The sequence below is a fragment of the Drosophila miranda genome, chromosome XR (genome assembly GCF_003369915.1).
Source record: "Drosophila miranda strain MSH22 chromosome XR, D.miranda_PacBio2.1, whole genome shotgun sequence".
In the NCBI taxonomy this organism is placed as follows: Eukaryota; Metazoa; Arthropoda; class Insecta; order Diptera; family Drosophilidae; genus Drosophila; species Drosophila miranda.
Window position 1 is genome coordinate 28,903,553 of NC_046674.1, and position 15,790 is coordinate 28,919,342.

Sequence of the window (15,790 nt, forward strand, 5' to 3'; positions counted from 1 at the left end):
GCATTGGCCAAATCCTTATGTGGCAACGCTTTTGGCGACGCGAAAAAACTTTATTTATACTTGTTGGGTCTCATTACTAAAAAAAATGGCTATGGAATCGCTGGAGGATGTCGGTTTTGACTGGGACTCAGTGATAGAAGAGTGTGAGGAGTCCGAAGACTCTGAGCAGGAGTGGGTCAACTCAATAATAGTAGAAGAACCCGAAGACGAGTTGGCAGATATGACGGTGCATCAGGACGAAGCAGAGCAGGCTGTGGATGACCCTGAACACTGGATGATAGAGCAAGAAGTGGAAGAATTAGAGCCTGGAGAGTGTAGACCAGAACCTTCCGTTACACCATGCCACCTGCCCTGGGTATGCACACGTTGTCCTCTGCGGTTCGCAAGTCACGAGAAGCTTATCGCTCACCGACGCATGCATCAGCGAACGCGAAGGGATATTCGTCCGCCGCAGTCCATTTTCCCGTGCGAGGAGTGTGGCAAAGTGTTCAAGCGACGCCGCTGGCTCGATGATCATCTGCACACCCACACCGGCGACCGGCCGTACGAGTGCTCCGATTGCGGGGCTCGTTTCGCTCAGAACAGCAACCTTAGCACCCACATTCGGACCAAGCACCTTAAAGAGGCCCTGCACCAGTGCCCTAATTGTCCCGACAGACGTTTCACCCGCCGGCGGCTGCTCGAACAGCATCTCAAGACTGTGCACCAGAAGCTGCGCGACCTTGTCTGCGAGCAGTGCGGTGCCAGCTTCTCGCACCCGACCTACCTCAAAAAGCACATGCTGGACCATAGCAGCATCAAAGCCTACGGCTGCCACATCTGTGGGAAACAGTTTGGCCGGCTTGAGAACCGAAACTCACACCTCTATGTCCACAGTACCCGTAAGCCCTACATCTGCAGTGTCTGCGGCATAGGCTTCTCGAGAAAATCTCATCTGGTGCAGCACATACAGTTCAAGAAGCACCCCAACGATGTGATCCAACGACAGAAGCCACACTTCAGCGACTTGCTCTCCCAGTTCACCCGCAAGAAAAATACCGAAGCGAAGAATGGATTAGAATTTCAATTGAATTGCAATTAAATCATATGCCATCCAGCATGTTCGACATATCGGATATATAAGATTATTCTAGGGTACTATTCGTATCCTTTCTGGTCATTGTCTTTAAATTATCACTAAAATTAGCCTAGCCCCTAAGATAGAGCTTAAAAGATAACATTTTAAATGTTTTTAACACAAGAACAAAAAAACAACTAGAATAATCCACATTGCACGTTACACTCACAGTATTATTATTGAAATATGTACATAAATCGAATGCTTAAACAAACGGACCGGTTCTTCCTCTAAGAAATCACTAAGGCAGGCACATGGGAAATGGGTATGGAACCTTTCTGCTTGGCAGATGTGGATCGGAGAATCCTTTAAGTACATAATGTACTAATGGATACTAAGCATGCATGGATACATGTACATCACTTTTAGGCCTTAACGCCTTTAAAAACTTCAAAATTTCCGTGACTTCGGCTGGTAACAAGTCCTGGTAGCCCAAGTAAGCGACAACGCTCAGCCAGCAAGTCTGCAAGGCCGGAGAATATCCTTAGGATTCTGCAGGTCTGCAATCCCCACCTTCATACAACCGATTGGAAGGTGGCCAGGGTGGAGGATGTCATCCTCATCGTAAATGAGGAGTCTGACGGAGCAGTGGATTGTGGCTGCAAGAAAGACAGGCAACCGGAGGTCGAGATAGATCCGAAGCTGCCGGAAATTCGAAAGGTGGGGCCCCAAGAACGTAGGTCAAAATATCGTCGGATGTATCGTTCGTGATGTCGGACGACATTCTGCTAAAAAACCTCAACCATATTAGGGCATCATGCGCTGCTCTCCTGCTCCACCTAGCCAAAGGTGGAGCCGACATAGTCCTCATTCAGGAACCCTGTATTCTCGGACACCGAGGTGTAGGGTGCGACGTCAATGCAAAGCACTGTCACTGCCACTGTGGAAGCACTGACACAAATAAACGAATACAAAAATTATAGAAATTATGCAGCTATTAGAGTCCCTGTATCTAATGTCTATTAAAGTACAAAATATCATTACAATAGAAATTCACAAGTGCACTGCGTCCTACAAAAACACCATCTGCACATCTTTCAGATGGTTGCTGCAAGCTGTTGTAATTGTTATTCTTATAAATTGAGTGCGTTTATTTTCATGTTTGGGTAAATTCATATTTGCTTTTGATTTGTGCAGGTAGATTTGTTTTTTTTTCTTTCTTTAACTTTTCTTTTATTACCGGTCCACTTTCCACTCTCCTATTCTTTTGATCATACATAGCTTCATTTTTCAAATATACTCGTATGTAAAACTGTTTGTTCTTCTGGTATTTTCTCCTTTCATATTCGTGATACCATAGGAGACTTCACTCTTCTTCTTCACTCTTTGGCTATTCTTTTCCCGATTTAAAATCCGCAGCCCCAGCGACGTAGATCCGGCTGCACGCGAAGGTCTAAACTCTAGACTAATGGAACTCTCTTGATTTTTGTGTGCGTCGAATCAGCTGTTCTTCTAATAGTCGCCAAAATACTTTGGGTCTTAAATAAAAAGATTTTGTCACCTTCCTGTTGCTGTAACCCACTCGTGCTTTAAAAAAACTTTAAAATTTCATTTTGAGGAGTAAATTTGACTCCAGCTGATATGAGCCCTGTCGGATCAGCCAAGTGACGTTCAAATATCAACGCTTTATCCTTTTTTTTCCCCCAACGCAACCAGCCCTAGACCACCCACAGAGGGAGCTAATGTTTACATTTGCCGCGATTACAGTTTTAAAGCACCTTACTCTAAACCCGCTGTAACAGAGCCCCTTACAGAGACTTTAAATGCCAATACCTTACAGTTTAAGAATCACTTCTTTTTATACCCGATACTCAAAATGAGTATTGGGGTATATTAGGTTTGTGGTAAAAGTGGATGTGTGTAACGTCCAGAAGGAATCGTTTCCGACCCCATAAAGTATATATATTCTTGATCAGCATCAATAGCCGAGTCGATTGAGCCCTGTCTGTCTGTCCGTCTGTCCGTCCGTCCGTCTGTCCGTCTGTCCGTCCCCTTCAGCGCCTAGTGCTCAAAGACTATAAGAGCTAGAGCAACGATGTTTTGGATCCAGACTTCTGTGATATGTCACTGCTACAAAAATATTTCAAAACTTCGCCCCGCCCACTTCCGCCCCCACAAAGGACGAAAATCTGTGGCATCCACAATTTTAAAGATATGAGAAAACCAAAAACGTAGAATTGTAGAGAATGACCATATCTTTAAGACAGCGGAATCTGAATTGGATCGTATTATTATTATAGGCAGCATCAAGAAAACAATTTCATTTTTTCTCGCCCTGTCTCTCTCTAACACACACGTAGCATACGCGGCTTTGCTTAGAGTAAAACATTAGCGCCTAGTTCTCAGAGACTACAAAAGCTAGAGCAACCAAATTTGGTATCCACACTCCTAATATATCGGACCGAGACGAGTTTGTTTCAAAATTTCGCCACACCCCCTTCCGCCCCCGCAAAGGACGAAAATCTGGGGATATTCAAAAATCTCAGAGACTATTAAGGCTAGAGTAACCAAATTTGGTATCTGCACTCCTGTTAGATCTTACTATAAAACGTGTATCTTAAAATTTCGCCCCACCCCCTTCCGCCCACACAAAGGACGAAAATCTGATGCATCCACAATGTTGCACATTCGAGAAAACTAAAAACGCAGAATCATAGATAATGACCATATCTATCAGATTGCTGAATCTGGATCAGATCAGATCATTTTTATAGCCAATAGGAACAAATCAATTTGCAGTGGCTACGCAGCGACCGACGTCACGCTCAGACTGATTTTCTGTCTCTCTCGCACGCACTCCTTGTCGTGTCGTTTAATATTAGCGGCGTCTGCCGGAGGAGAGCCATACTGACTTAGTATCGGGTATAACCGTAGAGTTGCGGTGTCCGCAGCAACTCACAACGTTCCCCCTCGTTCGTTTTAAAACAGCTACAAGCCGCTTACAATCGTCGCGCTGCCCATTTGCAGTTTCGAGTCGCTCCAAAGCCAGACCCTACTCTGGAAATTGCCAATGCAAGGATTGACGAGGGGGAACGTTGTGAGTTGCTGCTGCGACCGCAAGTCTACATTTATACCCTATACTTAGTCAGTATGGCTCTCCTCCGGCAGACGGCGCTAACCGCCTCGACACCCCTCGACGTTCCCCCCGCTAAACCTACACGATTGGGTTTAGCCTAACCCACAATATGTAGCACATTGTCGCATCGAATTACACTTGCATAAACACAGGCGTCAGCACTAGGGAGGATGTGATTGCGGCAGCCAAGAGCTCATCGTCCGAGAATGGTACATAAACAATTCTCGGAAATACAGAGGCAGCGACGTCGACAGAGGAAGACCAGCAACAATCACAAGAACGGCAAGAAAAAGGTCTTGCAGTCAGTCTTAATTGAGAAGTCAAACCAAAGTGATTGAGTTTGAAATAAATTTGTTTGCACTTAACATTTATACAAAGCTTATTTATTGGTAATCCGGGAACATCTTCCTCCTACACAGGAACTCCCAACTATAACTGGCGCAGTCGAACGGAGTCAAAAGGAATTTTGACAGAACCATAGGATATAAAATTATTGTTACTTTTGTAAGTAAGAAAAGAAAAGAAAAGAGAGTGAAAGAATGCAAAGAAAACTTAAATGTAATAAAAACAAAAAAATTAAAAAGAATCACAAAAATATTGTATGTTCAAGAGAAGAGTGATGGAAAATATGAAAGACCCTTAGAAGCAGTAAAATATACAAAGAGTACAAGAGGGGTAATAGATATTAAGAAATGCATAACATAAATTAATTAAATCTGCTGAATTCAAGTGTTGTTGGTATTGTGTTAGTGATCCCCACAAAGCCCAAATTGTGCTCAAACACGTCCGCCAGGGTAACGTTCGTTCGGTACGCCTATAACGCAGTCCAACGCGACCGGCTGAGCCAACACGATGGATACGAACAAGTCGTTCGAACCAATTTGTTGGCATATTCATTCAATCATTCGTCAACTAAATTCATTGTCCGAACTCAAAACGAAAAATGAGTTTAAGAATAAAAAAAAGGAAACTAAATTCATTGCCCGATCTTAAGAAAACAAATAAAAAATGAGTCAAATAAATTAAAAGTGGGAGACTAAATTCATTCAACAGAGTAAAAAATTAAACAAAAAAAGGGGGGAGATTGATAGATTGATCATAGCCCCATTTCAAAGAAACACAGAAATAAGAAATAGAACAAATAATAAAAGTAATTCTTTACAGATACAATTGGGATCCTTAGGACTTCCAGTACACAGGCAATCAAGGCAACACAGATTGAATATCGACTTGCCTGAGCAAGACACACATATCAAATATCACCATACACAGCGACGCTGCAACTCCACGTATTTCAACAATCAGTATAATAGTTTTGCTACACACACATACAATTAAATAGTTTTTAAGGAACTTGAAATTTGAATAGACCTCTTAAAGTATACACTTTTAAAACTACATTTACAAAATATACATAAAATACAACACACACTCACACAATATTACACTACAGTCACTTACAGTCACTAGACTCATCCCAAAGACCAGAAGATAGAATCAAACTAATCAAAAACGAGGGGGAACGTTGTGAGATGCTGCGGAGACCGCAACTCTACAGTTATACCCGATACTAAGTCAGTATGGCTCTCCTCCGGCAGACGCCGCTAATATTAAACGACACGACAAGGAGTGCGTGCGAGAGAGACAGAAAATCAGTCTGAGCGTGACGTCGGGGGCTGCGTAGCCAGTGCAAATTGATTTGTTCCTTTTGGCTATAAAAATGATCTGATCTGATCCAGATTCAGCAATCTGATATATATGATCATTATCTATGATTCTGCGTTTTTAGTTTTCTCGTATCCTCAATATTGTGGATGCAACAGATTTTCGTCCTTTGTGGGGGCGGAAGGGAGTGGGGCGAAATTTTGAGATATACGTTTTAGAGTGAGATCTAACAGGAGTGCGGATACCAAATTTGGTTACTCTAGCCTTAATAGTCTCTGAGATTTGTGAATATCCCCAGATTTTCATCCTTTGCGGGGGCGGAAGGGGGTGTGGCAAAATTTTGAAACAAACTCGTCTCGGTCCGATATATTAGGAGTGTGGATACCAAATTTGGTTGCTCTAGCTTTTATAGTCTCTGAGATCTAGGCGCTAATTTTTTACTCTAAGCAAAGCCGGCTATGCTACGTGTGTGTTAGAGAGAGACAGGGCGAGAAAAAATGAAATTGTTTTCTTGATTCTGGCTATAATAATTATACGATCTGGTTCAGATTTTGCACTTTAGAAGATATAGTCATCTTCTACGATTCTGCGTTTTTAGTTTTCTTGTATCGTCGAAATTGTGGATGCCACAGATTTTCGCCTTTTGTGGGGGCGGAAGTGGGCGGGGCAAAGTTTTGAAATATTCTTGTAGCAGTGACATATCACAGAAGTCTGGATCCAAAACATCGTTGCTCTCGCTCTTATAGTCTTTGTGCACTAGGCGCTGAAGGGGACGGACAGACGGACAGACGGACGGACGGACAGACGGACAGACAGACAGGGCTCAATCGACTCGGCTATTGATGCTGATCAAGAATATATATACTTTATGGGGTCGGAAACGATTCCTTTTGGACGTTACACACATCCACTTTTCTCACAAATCTAATATACCCCAATACTCATTTTGAGTATCGGGTATAATAACAATACCTCCGAGATAGTAGCGCAGACAGGGCAGGAAATCTCTTCGTTAGAACATCCACTCAGCATGACTTCAACATCAAATTCCCCCCCACCAAATCAAAACGTCAATATGATTAGCCCAATAGATGTATTTGCTTCCATGAGGATCCCCGATGTAATCAGATGTCTTCCATCTTACGATGGAAATTCAAAAACTCTGTCAGATTATATAAGCAACGTCGAACAAATTCTCCTCCTTATTAGAGGCACCGACCAAACACCGTATGGTAAAGTGCTTCTTAGAGCGATTCGAAACAAGATCGAAGGTAAAGCAAATGATGCAGTTAATGCTGCAGGTGCTGCCTTGAATTGGGACGAGATTAAAGATGTTCTTATATTGCATTTCTCTGATAAAAGAGACGAACCAACTCTCATGTACGAATTACATAGGCTATCGACGAAAGGGCTATCAATTCAAAGATTGTACGAGCAGATCACCGAACTAAAACTGGCACTATTTAGACTCACCGAAGCCAAAGAAACTGAACCGACATGTATTAAAACAAAAAAGGAGCCAAATTATAGCCAAAGGAACTATTTTAACCACCCTGACAACAACACAATGATAAATAATACACGAAGCCCTGACCAACGATCTTACAACCAATACAGGGAAACAAGAAGGAATATGCCGGCTATTATGCCAAAAGAGGAAAGACAGCAATACAAAAGATGTTACAACGACAAGGACAAAAAAGATTCACAAAATATTGAAGAAGTCCAAGACAGTGACCAGCAAATAGAATTACATAACATTAACGATGATGCAATTTTTCGGCAGAAAGACTCGAAAAACCGACGGTCTACTTAAATAAAGTTTATGGGACAATCTTCCCGTGCATCGCTATTAACGTAGGAAGAAAGAGTGCATTAAAATTTTTGACAAACACGGGAGCCGAACGTTCCTTTATAAGACCATTAGTAATTTATAATAGAGATCAAATAAAATTACCCAACCCAATTTCCATCAAAACAGCACTGAACGTACAATCAAAAAAACCCATATTCCCCTATCGCGGAGTTCAATGACAACACTATACTTTCACTATTACTGATAAATTTATATTCACTATTCGATGGATTAATTGGTATGGATATTCTTAAACAAATCAAAGCTGTTGTAAACAGAAAAAAACTGTATTCGTACAACAATATTCCAAACAGAATTGTGTACTAAATACAACAAATCTTCGGGTACACATTCGATGAAGGAAAATTCCAAAACTATTGTAAAGATACCAGTCCATCAAAGAACCGGATTCTTTCATTCCGAACAAAGACAAATCTAAACAGATCTAATTAAAGTATAACGAACAGAAAAATCGATCCCTTACCAACGTTTTTAAACAAAAACTCAAGACAACAAACGACATTCCGGTATATAAAATACCATTTGATACAGCCAACCAGAAAGGCAGGAAATCCAAAGAAAACTTTATAAAATGCAGGAACAAGAAAGCCCAGCAGTATTCCTATTATCAAAGAAATTTTACGCAACAAAGACCAAGAAATGGGGCCTGTAATTAACGAAGTTTCTTGATACTAGCATAGGCAGAGCTCGACACGAATCAGAATTTTTAGAGAAAGAAATCGAATACTTAGGACACATAGTTACAGATAAAAGAATTAAACCAAACCCAAATAAACTTTCTGCCATCAGGGCATTCCCAAGAACAAAAAGAAAGTAAAATCCTTCTTAGGCCTGTTATGATATTACAGAACATTAATTAAAGATTTTGCAAAAATTAAACCTCTAACCGAACAACTAAAAGGAATAATAATAATGATAATGATAATAATAATAATAATAATATAATCTCGCTCATATAATCCCACTTTCTATTAATAAGACGAAAATTCTTAAGATTCGAAAATATGTTTTATATAATAATACGAATAATATTAAGCATACAAATGTAAAATGCTCAAGACTAGGAGAAGAGTTCATATGCGAAAGCCCAAAGAATAATGAAATAACCCAAGACAAATGTCTACAAGGATTATTCCACGGAGTAAAGACGTCATTCGTCAATTATGGAAGAAGAACAAGGCACAGTGGTACTAATGAACGCAGTCAACACCAAGATCACACCATCATGTGACCAAGAAGTCATAATCAACGGAACAAAAGCAATAAAATTCGAAAAATTACACAATTAAGATCAACGATATCACCTATGGAGACAACACACTCGAATTGACCGAAGACATCAAAATTCAAATACCACTCGAAACTAGCATAACAACAGACAGACCAATCGAAGTAAGAGCAATAGGCAAAAAACAATCTCATCTCTACATATAACATATTTGGCTGGGAGCCCTAAGCCTAACCTGCATGGGCATTTTATTCATCAAAAGAAGAAAAGTAACCATCGACCTCCAATTCCATTCGGATTCCAGCTTCGTTACGACCATACCTCCATTATGGCCCTCTCTTCAGTCTAGGTGGGGAGGAGTTATCGCCTCGACACCCATCGACGTTCCCCCGCTAAGCCCACACGATTGGACTTAGCCTAACCCACATTTTAGAATCGAATTACACTGGTATAAACACAGGCGTCAGCACTAGGCAGGATGTGATTGCGACAGCCAAGAGCTCATCGTTCGAGACTGCTACATAAGCAATTTTTGGAAATACAGAGGCAGCGACGTCGATAGAGGAAGACCAGCAACAACCATAAGAACGGCAAGACAAAGGTCTTGCAGTCAGTCTTAATTGAGAATTAAAATCCAAGAGATCGAGTTTGAAATAAAACATTTTGCATTTAACATTTAAGCAAATCTTATTTATTGGTAATCCGGGAACATCCTCCTCCTACACAGGAACTCCCAACTATAGCTCTTTCGAGAGAAAGAAAATCAGTCAGAACGTGTCGTCGGGCGCTGAGTCGCGACCGAAAATTGATTTGTTCGTTTTGGCTATAATAATGATCCGATATGATCCAGATTCAGCAATCTGGTAGATATAATCATTCTCTATGATTTTGCGTTCTTAATTTTCACAGACTTTGACATATCACAGAAGTCTGGATACAAAATGTCGCTGCTCTAGCTTTTATAGTCTCTGAGCGCTCATATGGATGGGCGGATGGACAGACACACTTGGCTGTATCGACTCAGCTATTGATGCTGATCGAGAATATATGTATATACTTAATGGGATCGGAAACGCTTCCTTCTGGACGTTACACACATTCATTTCCCCAAAAATCTAAAACACCCCTATACTCATCGGGTATAAGAACTCCGTCCCCTTGCAGTATTTGATAACAACTTTTCTCAAATTCGTGACTATTTTTGGCGGTGCACTTGCAAATAAACTTGATATCTGCAAAAACCAACTGACCAACTGTAAACAAAGGGCCCATTTCCCAAGCGAAAGAGAAGCACCAAGAGGCTAAAAAAACCATCGGGATCGTTTTGATCCGCGGCAAATGCCGGCACTCAGTCTGTATATATGTATGCGAGCTTATGTTAAATGTAATTTGTACAATATATTTTATATTTAGTTTAGTATTACTGATCGCAAAAGGGACAAATTGATTTTTTGAGAAACAAAATTTCATAAAAATCGATTGAACCGTTTTGGGGGATTCTTATATGTTTTTTACACCCGTCTCCTTTTTTCTGTTAACACACCAACACCAGCCGTGTGGAAAGCGTTTTTCATCAAAATATTTTCTGTGGAAGCGTATTAAAAAATGCATACTTCATAGATTGGAATCTCGTTGGAACAAGTGTTCAGGGAGACTATACTGAATAATAAAGTGTATTTCAAATTGTTTTTTTCTTATCGAACCGAAAAACTTATTGAACAACTTAGAATATGTGAGCCGTCACCGCCCTTTACTACTGATTTTCGATTTTGTTAATGTTTGTATACATTTCACCACCTCTGAAATTGTGATTACTTCCATGCATTGAGTGAGGAAAGGAGAACAGCCCCATAGAATTTTTGCGTCATGAGTTGTCTGTGAAAGTGCTGGCTGGAAGAACAGAATTAAGAGTTTCATGCCTACGGAATAGTCGAGATAGAATCAATATAGTAATATATTTAGCTGCCATAGGAACGATGAAGTGTTGATGTGAAAAACTCAATAGCCTCTAAAATAATTTTGGATTGCGAATGAAAAAGGTTACAAAGGTGTCTCTGAAAAAACAACTGTAAAATTCCTGTAAACAATATTCAGAAATCATTGGCTATAGCTGATTCGAATGCTGACTTACTAGGATCTAAAGAGCCGAAACCGAAGGAAAGACTTTTTAGTTTTTATCTGCACTAAAGATTATACATTTTGCTCCCTGTTGTTATAAATATACTGAGCACTGTCTTGAACTGAATTCCCAGATCATTGGAGTATATTATATCCTGGAGATGCTTCTGGCATTCTGATAGTCCTAAAGTATAATAGGCGATTTTCCGATGGAAAATTCCTTGAGTTCGACACCTTGATGTTGTTCCTTCTTTGTTTTCTCTAGAGGAAATAGGGATCCTCTTTCTCTTCCTGGCTATATTTGAACTTTGCTGATCCCTCTGGTGATCTCTTCCATCCGTTGTGGTACTTGCCCACAAGAAGAAATGGTGGAAAAGAGAAAAAGCAAGAAATGATTCAACAACAGAAAATATTACCACATTCGAAATAACAACATGAACGATATGAAATGAAAAGTGAATGGTCGTTGTCGTCCGCTGCTGCTGCACTTTAATACCGATACCGAAGAAACCTCAACCTGCCGCAACCTCACAGACATTTCATTTTATTACTGCCAGTTCCCGATTCCTACCTTATGGAGTGTGGAGTGTGAAGTGTGGGTAAAAATTAACAAAAATCAGGCGTAAAAGTCATAAATAACAAAAGCGATAATAAAACCCATGGCATGGTGGAACAACAATAACGATGAAATGGTATAATATTTAACGCTTTTTAATACACTTTTCAGAGGGTATAATTCTTTTCCACACATGTTTGGGAACACATGGCTTTTGTATGCATTTAAAAATATGTTATGTATTCCAAAATTCTGATATTTACCGATCTGTACGTGGTATGATATGGGTTCTGCTTGACTTGATCCATCCAGTTAGAAAGGTTTTAAATTATCTTGAATGGCCTTGGAAATTGGTATACTCCGTGATGGATACATTTGATCACTTTAGATCCCTTTATCGATTAGCAAGGGTAATGAAGCCTTCGATAAATCAATCTACTTTTTTCTCTGCTAATGTGTAAGACCCCCCTCTTGGCATCCAACGCTGGTGAACTTTTGTCCAAAGTTCGCACATAATTTGGCCAGCAGCAATCTACATTGATCGATGGAGATATCGATCAGTTATCGATAGCTAATGAGCAGAGCCATAAAGCACGCTCCATCTCTCTCTGCACCTGTCACAGCCATCCCCAGCGGAGGGAGGGAGGGCCTTCAAAAACTTATCTAATTTATTGTGCCAGAGATCTCCCTCCCTGCCCTTTTACCTTTCTTTTGTTTTGTGCTTGAATGAATTTGTCGACACATAAACATATAGAAAACACAGAAAAGATTCCAATGAAAGAAAAACGAGAATGACAAAAGAGAAATACATAGTGGGAAAGAGGGGCAGAGGGCTGGAGTTCAGAGTTGCGTAACTTTCACGCAGCTTTGACCCTGACGAAATCTCTATGAGATCTTGAGCATTTGGTTTAAGTCACAGTCACAGTCCAAGTCACGTCTCAGTGAGCGAATTCTGGCCGCTTCCGGATCTGGCCGGATGTGGCGGCTCAATTATGCTAATGAACGTGGGAGAACCACCCCCATCCCAATAGCAGAATAAGCCAGACAGACAGAATCATGGCTCTATCCCAAGCCTCAAGTTCATCTCAAGACCAGCACAGTGGGGGCCCTATACCTATGCCCATGCCCATGCCCATGCACATGCACATGCCCATCATTCCCAACATGTCCATCATTCCAGCTGTCATCCTTTCACTTTCCGAACTCCAGCTCCGACCCTGAACTGGGTCAGCGATAATGCCATAAGGATCAAATGCCACAACTGGTTGGCCGAATTATGCAACAGAGTTTGGCGGCAAGAGAGAGGATGATTAAGTGCGTTTTGACCATCCATCATGATCAGAGACAACCAGTGGAGAGAGGATTACAGTGGAATGAGAAATCACTGTGGAAAGATCTGCACTTGGAATATCTAACCAATGGATAATCTTTAAGTAGACCCATTAATGTTCTCTCCATTTTGCTGCCACACTAATCGAAGTATTCCGGGGGGAGAGTATGGTCTGGCATACTGATTAATGAATCCAAATTCACCAAGAAAACTCTGAGACTACGAATGGAATGTGGATATATCGCTTGGAATTTAGATTAGGTCAGTTTTTGGGGGTAAAACTTTCATCTTCTTTGGATCATGTTCCTAATTTTTGCTTTATTCGTTTAAACGAATATATGACATCATAATCTTATGGAGGTCTTCTCTTCTCTCTATGTTGACGATATAAGGTTCATCATTTGGAATCGTAGGGAAAGATTTCGTCTTCTGTCTCATCTTTTAATTGAATAGAAGTCTATTCTCAGAAGTTGTATCTTGATTTCATTGCAGATTAGATTGGTAGATCCCTCGAACTGTGTGAAGGATCCCTTTTTAGGGGTATCAAACCAACAATCATCAAATATCACCTAGATGGGAACCACTCAATTTCTCTTCTGCTGGTTGGTAAATGCAACAACAGCAGAAGTTCCACAAGCAATCGCTGGGATCGTTGGCTTCCAAGCTAATTGGCCATGCCACAGGCGTTGCAGAGCCATGGCACTCCACTCCCACAAAACACCACTATGCTGTCTGCTCTCCTCTCCTTTCTTTCCTTTCTCTCTATAGTTTTTTATTATAGCTTTTTTTCTTGATATAGTTTCTCGCCTCAATTCAAATCACAATTCAAAAAATTTCGAGCAAGCGAAATCCGTAATCAGAAAACGAGCTACGAGAAATCGTGAACCGTTGGATGTGCCCTGCATTTTAAGCATCTGGAATCTGTCCAGCTTTCCAGCTGCCGTCCTGAAAGGGCACTTCCACTTCTCATCCAAGAGAGAGTGGAGGGGGGCGTGGCAGCATTTACGTTTTCCATTTGGTTTTTTTATTATTTCGATATAAAAAAAATTACAATAGATTGTTGCGCTTAAAGCTCTTAAAGTTTAATATAGTTATAGTTATAGTTTAATAATTTAATGATATCCGTGGGTGGGCACGGGCGGCAGGTAGGTGGCCTCTGGCTCGAATATGGGCGTGGCCGAGTCCCCCGAGTGCCCTGGTGCACCGTACAGAACCTGGGGCGGGGGGGCCTGGTAGTCGTATCCTGACGATGTTGGGGGCTGCAGATACTGATTGCTGGGCGTGGCATAGTCATAGCCAGACCCGGAGCTGGGCTCTTGCTTAGCCCCCAGGAAGGCGCTTGGCTTGAAGGGCGTCTTGGACAGCTCGTTCAAGGAAATATCATTGGAATGATGGTGGCCACCGCTGTTGGACAAGACATCGGTGTGCAGGGCCTGTGGCTTGTTGGCTGTGTAGCTAAAGTGGCCCAGACCCTTGTGGCCCAAAGCATAAACGGGCGTCTGGTGCTCCTCCGCTGCCTGCTCTGCCTTGAGCTCCTGCTCTTCCAGCACCTGGACCTGCACTTGATCGGGCAGCGGGTGCTGTGGGTGTTGCTGATGCTCATAGCCGGGCAGCAGCGGAACTCCGTAGCTGCTCAGAGGAGGAGATTTGCCAAAGCCAATGCTGGGCGCATCGTAGCTGTAGCCGGAGGTCTCCTCGCCGCCCAGATGATGCTCCAGTGCGGGATGGGCTGATGGGGCGTGATGGGGATAGCCACCAAGCTGCGCTCCTCCATGGCTAAGGCTCAGGGCGTGGCTCAGACCCTGCTCCAAGGCGTGCTCCAGTGCGTGCCCGTGGTTGGATACGTGCTCCAGAGAATGCCCGTGGCTGGGTCCATGGCTGAGTCCATGACCGAATCCGTGACTGAAGCCGTGACCAGTTGAAGAGTGCTGGGAGGAGATGGCGTAGCTTGGACGGGCTCCTGCTCCAGATCCTCCGTGATGACTGCTGTGAGAGTACTCTGGACCGGCTACCAGATAGGTGCTGCTGGGCTTGTGGCCTCCCAGAAGATTCAGGTAGCCTCCTCCAACGCCTCCACCAGTGGATCCGTGAGAGGAGTACTTGTAGCCCAGGCCAGAGCCAGATCCTGATCCAGATCCGTGCCCCTGTCCGTATCCATGACTGTATCCGTAGCCGTGACCGTGACTTGGGCCGTGTCCGTGGTAGCTATGGCCATGTCCGGATGCAGATCCACCGCTCGTCTGCACAATGTAAGTCTCTACCTTGGGCCCCTGATGGTGGTGTCCACTGCCGCTGCTGCTGCTGATGTAGTGCGGCCTTCCATGGGAGGAGTGTCCTCCATAATGGTGTCCTCCGTAGCTCTCCAGAGTGGTATCCGCATGCCCGAAGTCGTAGCCGCTGCTGGACGAAAGCCCATTTCCGTGCAGAGTCGAAGCGTACCCGAAGCCCGAGTCGTAGGAGGACGAGTGGGATGGACCGGGAGGCAGGTACTTGTGCGAGGGGCCGTGGTAGAGGCCACTGCCGAAGCTTAAGCCGGCATCTCGCTTCAGTTTGGTAGGCGTGGCGGATGGGGCAGAGGCCTGCTTAGCGATGGCATCGGTGGGGACGTCGGCATTGACGAGCAATGCGCAGCAGCAGCTGAACAGAGCCACAGCTAACGGGATTCTTCCAAACTGCATTCTCACCGGCACAATACAAAAAACAGCAGCAAATAAATTGCAACAAAAACTAACAGCTATCCTTGGATTGGCTTGATTTGGCTCTCTATCTCTTTCCCGCGTATTCCACAAGTGTCGCGCGCAGCAGTAGCTAGCGCAATGTTGAC

General features: G+C 42.7%; 2 protein-coding genes across 2 annotated transcripts; one reads left to right on the forward strand and one right to left on the reverse strand.

The window, feature by feature from the left end:
- The first annotated feature begins 12 nt into the window (after positions 1 to 12).
- LOC108153511 (zinc finger protein 771) lies at positions 13 to 1,331 on the forward strand. Its single transcript, XM_017283567.1, has one exon. The coding sequence runs from the start codon at positions 86 to 88 to the stop codon at positions 1,079 to 1,081; it is 996 nt and encodes a 331-aa protein (XP_017139056.1). The 5' UTR covers positions 13 to 85; the 3' UTR covers positions 1,082 to 1,331.
- A 12,728-nt stretch (positions 1,332 to 14,059) lies between these two features.
- On the reverse strand, positions 14,060 to 15,790 carry LOC108165546 (hornerin). The gene has a single exon (XM_017301621.2). It carries the CDS (start codon positions 15,642 to 15,644, stop codon positions 14,079 to 14,081), a length of 1,566 nt encoding a protein of 521 aa, XP_017157110.1. The 5' UTR covers positions 15,645 to 15,790; the 3' UTR covers positions 14,060 to 14,078.

What these genes read in the sequence shown, in the direction of transcription:
- LOC108153511 (XM_017283567.1), top strand. Translation starts at nt 86, where the DNA reads ATGGCTATGGAATCGCTGGAGGATGTCGGTTTTGACTGGGACTCAGTG.
- LOC108165546 (XM_017301621.2), bottom strand. Translation starts at nt 15,644, where the DNA reads ATGCAGTTTGGAAGAATCCCGTTAGCTGTGGCTCTGTTCAGCTGCTGC.